Genomic DNA, 10,055 nt, shown 5'->3' with positions numbered 1-10,055 from the left:
TACCTTTTTTGGTGTCACGGCATATAATTGTGAAGCCTGAGGATAATCCGCGTACAATTTTTTAAACATTTCTTCCTCTGAGACTATGCTCTTAAATTAAAAACAAGTAAGTTACTTAATCACACTATATAAAAAGATATATTTTCTTTCCACCTAGGAAAAAATTAAGATGTTACTATGAAGCCTCGACAGGTCAATAAAAACAATGTAAAAAATAGTTATAAAAGTTTATATATATTCTTGTATAGTGGTACTCTGTCATATACTTACTAATTATGTATACATAAATACAATATCAGAAAGAACCAATGAAATAAAAATATAGACATAAATATTGTCTTGGATACAGAACCTCATATACATTCTTAAGATATAGCAGTATGCATAAAGAACTGTTAAGTACACTACTTTTACCAGGAGGTCGCTGTGTTCAGAGCTATCTGATGGAACATCCAGCTGCAGAAGCACTTTTTGCTTCTTCCTCATGCACTGTTCTGAATGCAGATTTCTGCTTTCACTTTGCAGTTTATTTATTGGAGGAGTCTTTATAATATATGTCTGGGAAAGAAAAAGATGGTATTTAAAAATAAGTTTTCAGTGGCAATTATAGAATCTAAAACCAAACTCATAACACAGTTTACAGTCTGAGTATCCAGGAAGACACTAGAGAGATGCTGTGGAACAATTATCTTTCCATCAAAAATGTGAAGCAAAGACACAAACAAAGAAAAAAAATTCCTGGTTTTGTTGCCAAACAAGGAGAATGAACACAAAACCATGGAAGAACTGCATTTCATGGCACACTATATCTAACTTCTCTTCAGAAATTCATGTTATTCTGAACTGCACTCACTGCATGCAGACTATAACCAACATCTAAGAGAACGCCAACAACAAAACTGCAGGAAAAAGCGTTCAGAAAGACATTGATATTGATATAAAGAACAAGATTGTTCTTACTTAAATAGTTCTTCACTAGAAGTTAAACTTCTCAGAAACACTGCAATGGAACAATGCAATCCTTTTTTAGAAAGGACAACATAGAAATGGTAGTTGATTCTATGGTTAAGATATAACTATCACATGTGAGCTTCTGACAGGGTAGCAGCATAGGTTTTACAGTTATGATGAAGCAGTCAGGAACAAGTTAATTTTTACAGCTACACCAGCTATTTTTTGTTCTATAGAGAAAAGTATGCCTTTACAAACAGACAACACTTTTAAGACTAAGTAAAGGAATTCTAGAGGCACTATTAAATTCAGAGTCCCTCCAGGACAGGAATTTTTACTGATCAATGACAACAGACTAAGTAACTGAGCAAGAAAAATGACACACAGTGGGAGCCCTTACACAAACTGCTTTCTAATATGGCTGTGGAATACTTTTTTTTTTGTTGTGGCTATCCACCTTTTAAATCCCTGCTTATCACAACAAAGAATAAATAAGCATCTACAGAGAAGTAAGAAATACAGTCAGAAAAATAAAACAGGAACAAGTCGCTATTTTAAGTTACAAACCTTTAATGATGAACTACCCAAGGGACTTTTCGCAGATACTGAAGGAGGTTTTTTTTTCTCTTCCACCATGTTGACTTTTATAGGAATATCATTTGGAGAATTTTTATTTTTTACATTAATAGATGCACAGTCCAGATCTAAATGAGCTTTAGGAGTCTCAGAAAAATGAATTTGTATTTTCTAAAATTAAAAAAGGTTTACATTAAAAGCATTTCAATGTCTTTTGTCAAGTGTACATAATTTAGCATGGAACTTCAATTAGATTGCATATGTATAAATATTACCAAATTCTGAAATCAATTAATGATAAGGTTAAAGTTACCTTGTGCTTCTTTTCATTTTCAGGAACCATATTTTGGAAGGGTTCTTTTGCAAGACTCTCCTAAAAAGAGTTATGTAATAGGAAGTAAATATTTTATTTTAATTCAGTTGTTGAAAATCTTCCTGATGTATTACAGAACACAGTCCACAATCAAACTCTATTACAAAGTTCACACAAATATATGACTCAGATTTAGTCAACCTGCAGCATTCAAAAGACATTAGTTTTCTGTTCAGTTTCATTTCTATACAACTTCTCCCACCCCTGCTAAGGAACCTCCATACCATCCCTTTTTAATGAGAAAATAGGATACCAGTTTTATCACAGCTGTATTTAAAAAAGAGCTCTAATTTCTAGTTATTATTTCACGCAAGAAACTGGAAGCATTCTTATTTATTGACATAAATGTTCCTTTGCTGCCTTTTTAATTCTATTTTGCATTTCTTTTGCCAGCTGAGGAATACTATAGCAATCACATCACAGAATGGTTAAAGTTGGAATGGACCTCTGGAGATCATACAGCCTAACACCCCTGTTCACAGCAGAGTGAACTAGAGTAGGTTGGTCGGACTGTGTCCAACAGGGTTTTGCAAGTTTCCAAGTATGGAGACTCCACAAGCTCTTTGGGCAACCTGTTCCTGTGTTTTATCACCCTTCCAGTAATGGAGTTTTTTCTTGTGTTTAAATGGTATTTCTTTTACTTCGTTTTTGTTCCCATTGCCTCTTGTCCTTTCACTGGATACCACTGAGAAAGTCTCGCTCTGTTGTCTTTACTCCCTCCCATAAGGTATTTATACACCCTGATAATATGCCCCGAGCTTTCTCTGCTTGAGGCTAAACTATCCCAGCTCCCTCAGTCCCTCTCTTTTGTCACATACCCCAATCCCTTCACGATCTTCATGGCCTTTTGCTGCATTTGCTCCAGTATGCCCGTCTCTGTCTTGTACTGGGCAGCCCAGAAATGGAAATAATACTCTAAATGTGGTCTCACCAGCGCAGAGTATAGGAAAAGGATCAGCTCACTTGACCTGCTGGCAACTCTTCCTGACGCAGCCTAAGCTGCTGAGCACATTTCTGGCTCGTGTTCAACTTGATGTTCACCAGAACCCCAGCACTCTTCCTGCGAAGCTTCTTTCAAGCCTGTCAGCCCCTAACCTGTACCAGTTCTGAAAGTTATTGCTTCCCCAGTGAAGGACTTTGCATTTCCCCCTGTTAAACCTGATGGGATTCCTATTTACCCATGTCTCCAGCCTGTCCAGGTCCCTCTGAAAGACAGCATAACCACCTGCTGTATCAACCTTTTCTCCCAATTCTGTATCATCTACAAACTTGCTGAGGCTGCACTCTGTCCCATCATCTATGTCATTAACGAGGATGTTAAACAGTATTGGACCCAGAATCAACCCGAGGCATATGGGGTCTGGCCAGTGACTGGCCTCTGGTTGGACTTTGTGCCACACTAACTGCAATCCCTTAAGCCCCGCAGTTCAGCCAGTTTTCAATCTACTTTACTGTCCAATCACCTATCAGTTTGCCTATAAGGATGTTATGAGAGACAGTGCTGAAGCCCTACTAAGGCTGAGATAAACGACATCCAGTGTTCTCCCTTCATCTGCCAAGTCAAGTCATCTCATCATAGAAGGCAATCAGGTTGGTTAAGCACAATTGCCCCTTCATATAAATCTATGCTGACTACTCCCAATCACCTTCTTGCCCTTCACATGTTTGGAAATGGTTTCCAGGATTATTTGTTCCATCACCTTTCCTGGGACTGAGGTGAAACTGACTAGCCTACATTTCACCAGATCCTCCTTGCCCTTCCTGAAGGCAGGAGTGACATTTGCTTTCTACAAGCCCTCAGGAAGCTCTGCCAGTCACCATGACTTCTGAAGATAATTGAGAGTGGCCTTGGAACGATACCAGGCACCTCCCTCAGCCCTTATGGGCGTATCCCATCAGATCACATAGACTTATCTATGCCCAGGCTGTTCAAAGCTTCCCTAACCTGATCGTCCTCCACCAAGGGTAAGTCTTCCTTTCTCCAGACTTTCCAGGTCCCATTGAGTACCACAGCCTTTTCCTTGTCCTTTGTCATCAGAACTCCTGCCACATTCGGCAGCAGGGCCTGTAGAAGCCTTTCTTCTTGCCCTTCACTTCTCTTGTCAGTTTTACCTCCAGATTGGCTTTGGCTTTCCTGACATCATCCCTGCAAGCTTGGACAGTTCTTCATAGGGTTTCAATTTCTCCCTGCTTCCCTCATATTTACCAGTTAAGGAGTAATTAAAAATGTTCACTGTCACCAGAAATGAGACATAATGACTTCAGAGAGCATCAAGCTCTTGAAATTGGACAGCAAGTGAGAGCAAGACCTAGAATCAAAAGTGCACTTCACAGCTGTCATTATTATAGTGCATAAGGCCAGGCCAAGCATGTCACCCATACTGCTATATTTAATAATAAAAAATAATAAATACCTTCTCTTCAATTTCTCCTTTAAGTTGTTCCTTAAGGGATGACAGTTCGCTTTTCAAACATGACAACTCACTTTCCTAAAAACAATTAGATAAAGGATAGGGTTAACTATGCTTAACCTGAAAAAAGAAAACAGTCCAAATGAGGCAGTAATGAATAGGGATATTAATTATAAACAAAAGATAATTCAATTTTTTCAATAGAGCTAATTTATTCATAAAGTTAGCATGCCAAGAGGTATCCACAATTAATTTTCAGAATGATTCAATAATTCCTGATCAAAGAAGCAGTTACCAAATTAAAAAAAAACAACCAACATGTAGACTTGAGTCACACCTCCTTCTATTAAAAAAATCTAATTAAAAAACACTTTGTGAAGAAGTAGTCTGTGAAGGGAAATGTCACAAAAATACTGCATTTTAAGTAGATGCTGTAGGACTACACTTTTGTGAAAGGCTTGAGGGGATGTTGGCTTCAGAGCATTTCTCAAAGCTAAGTTTCCCATAAAGGAGGGGGGGGGGGAAAAAAGGCAATACAACTCTAGACTTGAAGTTTTGTTTTAGTCTGTTTTAAAAAGAGCTGAAGTACTACTAAGAAAGAGGTACTTGACCAGAACTGTTAAAGGTAAGAACTTAAAACACTTGTGAGAACAGGGGGTGGCAGGTGGAGTCCAACTGTTTAATACAAAAGTTTCTTATTCAGGCAATGAGGTTAAAACGTGATGCGCTATAAGGAAAAGTAGACAGAAAAGCACAGCTACTCCAATTTATTTTCAGAAACATCTGGGTTTTTTTAATGAACATAATAAAATCTGTAAGAAAATAAAAGTAAACAGAAATTAGTGGGTTGATCTTTACTGTTCAGTCCCACTAAAGCAGACACTTAAGCCCAAGTGTTAAATAGGAAGAAGCCTAATATCATATTTATAATTAATTACACTTTAAAGACAGCAGCTCCTCCATTTAATTATTTAGTGCTGAAGAGTATGCCTTACCAATGATCTTTTTGATGATAACTGCTCTTGCTCTCTCATTTTATAAAGTTTTAACTCTGTATCTTTTTCTTCAACCATTTTATCATATTCATGCTGTGTTAGAAAAAAAAAACAAAACTCAAAATGTTTGCCTAAAAGTTAAAATTATAGATCTACCTAGTCTTCAAACATTACTCATATTTTCAAATAAGGCTCTTCTGAAGATTCAGAAACCACTATGAACAAACACTGATGCTTCAGCAGAAACTGTAAAACAGAAAATGCCCAAGCAATATCATTTTGTGAGCTGACAGAGGATGCTTTATCTCCAGGCAGTGGTACGTGTTCCAGCACACAAAAGCTAGCCATATTATTTTTATTAATGGTATCTGCTAAATATACTGCAAAGCAAAGAAGGAATGCAAATTAAAATATGTTAAGTCAAACTGCTGAAGGTCACTAAGCAATCTCATAAAAAGAGGCCAAACTTATACTGAAGAACACTGTAATAGGATGGTATCAGAGGAAGCCTGAATATTTAAAAAAAATCATAGAAATTTAGATAAATGGAATTTATCTGCCAGTAGGCATATTCTCAATATCTGAAGATTAATTTATTTTTAGATGGTAAAAGTCAAGCATGCGTTCAACTTCAGTTTCCTAGACTCAGGTCTTTACTATGAATTTTCACCTTTGAATTTGTAATATTCTGGTTTTGAAAGGTTTTTACTTAACATAGTATCATACGTTACAAATCACAGAAATCGGTAAAATCTCTTACCTTGTGTTTTTCCATAAGTGCCACCATTTCAGTTATCTTGTGTTGACATCGGATATCAGTTTCTCTCTGTGTTACTGTTGCTTCATCAGCAAGCAACCTCATCTTTCCTAGCTGTAACACGGTTCATTTAATTCATTAAGAAGTAACAAATATATATATATATATATATAAAAATTAATTTAATTTCTTCTCACCCTGTGGGTGCAATGTATATACAGTCGTACAAGATGCTCTTCAAATCCTACATCTTTTATACATATTGTTAAAATAGGCAAATAAACCTAGATTAAAAGTACATCCATTCTTCCATGGCAGACAAGTCTCATTTCAAACTACAAGGCCATGTCAAGCACTCTGCCCTAACATTTTTTGATACTACCATCAAAAAAGTGTGGGCAGGGAAATATTAATGTGGGAAAAGTTATAATCTAATTTGTTTATGCTGTGTTTATACCAAGAATAGAATTTGTGTTAACATTATCTTGACAAAAAGAATTTTTAACTAGGTTCTTATTTTTAAAGATGTATACAAATACTTCAGTTTCAGGGTCTAATGTACTAAAGTTTTGCTCACGTGCATAGACATGAAGTTCCACTGATGTTAAGACAAGACTGCTAAGTCAGAGCAAGGACTCTGGCCAATATGGCTTCATAAAACCATCATAAATCAAAAAATAATTAAAGGATGCAGTAAAAATTAACAACTCTCACCTCTTCAAGAAGTTTATTTTCATTTACTTTTTTTGTTTCGATGTCTTTTTGATAGATGTCAACTGTTTCCTTATGTTGCTTGTTTATATTTTCCATCTCTAACTGTAACTTATTCACCTTTTGAGAATGCAGAATTATTGCTGTTATTTGTTCAGGAACAAATATGCCAATGATTTTTTTTTTTTTTGCCTCTTCTTTTTTCAAGCAGAACTACTCTGTTACTTTTCAGGTATATGACTGAACTATTTCCTGAACTTTGTCCTGAAGTGAGTTAGAAAATCCTCATACAAACACTGGCAATACCACAATGGAAAAGACAGCCCATACCAGTGTTCTGCACCCCAGTCAATAAAACTGGGGTCTGACCTAAAGCTAGAGGATAGTCAATTGCAGAGAATTATTCCAATATAAGGGAACCATCCATTAGCAATATGACATTATTCTGCCTTCTGTAGAAGAGCCTCTTTAGTATTTCTGGCATGGAACGCAAGGTAGGAAGATTACACATAACTCATAGTGTCCTAAGATAGTCTCCTGAGACTTAGCAGTATGACCGTATGACTGTATTATGTTTACAATTAGATCTTTTTTTCCAATCAAGAAATGAAGAAACAGTTTATTTGGAAACAGTTTATTTTCAGAATTTCATTTAGTTCTAAAAAAGATTAATTCCTCTTAGCTGCTAACATGAAAGAGAATTTGGCATGAAACAAATAGGAAGAGTCTATTTCTAAGCAGTCACCCTGAATACTGTGTATTCTTAAAAAAAACCAAACCAAACAACAGATGGAGATTTCACTCCCTTCCTTGTAAATCTATTTAAGATTTTAACTGGTGTATGGCAGTTTCCTCCCAAGTGTGCATTTTGATTATAATTTTTCCTTTTAAGTTTCTCATACTAATACCCTCAAAACAGTCTACATCTTTCTTGAAGTGTGGTACCCAAAACTGGACACAACATTCTAATCCATGGGGCTTGCCATTGCAGAACACAGGCAAAGAACTGCCTAAAGTGAATAATATATGTATTTCTTTTAATTGCTTTGCTATTTCAATTGAGTGGCATTACTGAATAATGTTCAGTACACTATCAATGAAAAGAGAAAGGGACTGATTAGGAACATAATTCCTTGAGATGTGATGCCCATCTCTTACAAATGTCTGATAGCCCAGTCAGTGTCCAATGACTAAAAGTGGAAGCATCTTCCATTTTCATGGGCTCATTCCTGTAAAATCTGTATCCCAGATGCATAAACCAGTTAAGAATGTGCTCAACGTATTATCATTAGTTACACTGGGACTTAAAACATTCAGCCTTTGTGCTTTACCCTCATCTTGTACATGAAGTTATTTAAGCCTACCTTCCCTTCATAAATACTTGCTTTCTTGCTTTCTGCATTAATTTTCTTTTTCAGCACCTTATTCTGTTAAAGTAAAACAAGCACTATAATAAGTTAACAGAATTATGTAATGATTTAACTGCATCAAGTAGGTCAGAATCTTCAAAATTCCAGCTTTTAGCAAACAAATAATTCTCCTCTTGTTGTGCAGTTCAGGTTCCAGATCAATTCTCCAAACAAAAGAGTGCTCAACTACTTACTTTAATAATGCTGTTACTTCATGACCTTATGAAAGACTCCTCATGGGCGACAAAAGAGAATAACGAAAGAGGGTGCATAATGGGAAGAAAAACTAAGATGCTGCTGACAGAAAATGTGCAGATGTCATGACAAAAACCTACAAGTTATATATTTTTACAGTACAGTTTTTAACAATTTGTCCTAATGCACTATTCTTTTCTACTCTTGGTAACTGAGATAGGTCATTATTTCAAGTATATCAATGATAGCTTATACTACATGAAAACAATAGAAGTTTATTAAATATATTATTTCTGTAATTGCATTTCTCAAAAGTAATGATAATTTTACAAATCAAGTAATTACAAAGGTGACTCCTTGATTTGCTCAGAGTTAGGATAAGAAAGAAAATGTTATAAAATACAGAGGTGTATCTAAAGATATCACACCAGACAAAAACTGTTGAAAAATAAGTTACCACAAAATACCATGTTTTATGTATTTGTATTTGTGACTTTAAAAAACTATACATTAAAAAATACATACCTCCTGTTGTAATTCTTCAATGCATTTCGTTTTATTTTCCATCTGTTTCTTTAAATTATTCAACTAAAATAGATATTTCAAATGTTAATTAATAAACACCTAAAAAATGACTCATTGTGTTAAAGACTACTGTTAATGTTCTTAAACATGCATTTGCCCAAGTCTGATTAAATCCAATGGGACTGAAACACATGCTAATGTGTTAGAATGATTGGAGTTTTAACCATAAAGTATTACAATAATTTTTCTAGGCCAATGTCATCAACATTAATAGGAGTGAACCACTTCCTCAGTGGTCGTAGATTTTAGAAAGAAGGGGAAAAAAAAGTAATATTGCAGTATAAAAATTAATCTTGTATGAAGTTCTCTACAGTCGATAAAAAAAATGAATTTTCATACCTTATTGTCTAGAATCTTCAACTGCTTTTCCTTTCTTGAAATTTCATTTTCAATACTCTTAGCCTGGAATTATAATTGTAAACCTTTGACTTTTACAATAGGATTTTGAAATAGTTTATGGTGTTAAAAAACCAGGTGTGCTTTGAAACTACAGTAAGAAAGTAAAAATATTTTAACATATTTAAACTAAAACCCATATTACGTATTGAAAGCTAATCCATCACTAAGTGGGTATATGCAAATAAGAAAATGGTGTTTTCTGCCTGAAATCTAACAAATCTGGACTTTTAAGCCTCCATGTAAACAGTAAACATCCCAGTGAAGGTCCTTGTCTTTTAAAATAAATGCGCTCAGCATGTGTACGTATGTTGACTCGGTAGCAGCACTGAAAGAAGAAAGCCTCTGTAAGAGATTACATTCCTAGGTAGCTCTTTGCAGGACAAAAAACAGCTTTACATTTAGATTTTGTCATACGGGCTATGTTACATATTTTCATGATAAAGCACATATGGCATACATTTTCTTCTCTTTCATCCAGTTTACTTTTAATCTCTTCACCTTTCTTTGCCATCTTCTCCTTCAAAGACTCCAGTTCATTTCTAAATGCCAAATTAACAAGCATTAGTAAATATTTACTTAATAACTTTAACTTCTTTTCACTACTGCTAATTAAACCCCTACTTTATTTTCTGAAAAGAGCTGCTAATATTGATGAGAACTTCATAAGGTGTCCAATGAAAATATTTTTAAAAC

At 35.1% G+C, this 10,055-nt stretch overlaps 1 protein-coding gene across 1 annotated transcript in view; it reads right to left on the bottom strand.

Moving 5' to 3' along the window:
- Positions 1-10,055, bottom strand: part of SYCP1 (synaptonemal complex protein 1) — a 30,988-nt gene that overhangs the window by 4,657 nt on the left and 16,276 nt on the right. Inside the window, exons 19-30 of the mRNA XM_064472091.1 lie at positions 9,820-9,901; positions 9,303-9,365; positions 8,904-8,966; positions 8,139-8,201; positions 6,778-6,894; positions 6,067-6,177; positions 5,307-5,399; positions 4,315-4,389; positions 1,841-1,900; positions 1,519-1,698; positions 415-558; positions 4-90 (exon numbers count right to left, since the gene is read on the bottom strand). Coding sequence (XP_064328161.1) covers positions 4-90; positions 415-558; positions 1,519-1,698; positions 1,841-1,900; positions 4,315-4,389; positions 5,307-5,399; positions 6,067-6,177; positions 6,778-6,894; positions 8,139-8,201; positions 8,904-8,966; positions 9,303-9,365; positions 9,820-9,901 — 1,138 coding nt within the window. The remainder of the gene's footprint in view (positions 1-3; positions 91-414; positions 559-1,518; positions 1,699-1,840; positions 1,901-4,314; positions 4,390-5,306; positions 5,400-6,066; positions 6,178-6,777; positions 6,895-8,138; positions 8,202-8,903; positions 8,967-9,302; positions 9,366-9,819; positions 9,902-10,055) is intronic.

This window comes from Phalacrocorax carbo, chromosome 23 (assembly GCF_963921805.1).
Source record: "Phalacrocorax carbo chromosome 23, bPhaCar2.1, whole genome shotgun sequence".
Taxonomy (NCBI): domain Eukaryota; kingdom Metazoa; phylum Chordata; class Aves; order Suliformes; family Phalacrocoracidae; genus Phalacrocorax; species Phalacrocorax carbo.
Note: the sequence above shows the minus strand (reverse complement) of the source record. Positions and strands in the feature narration are given on the sequence as shown.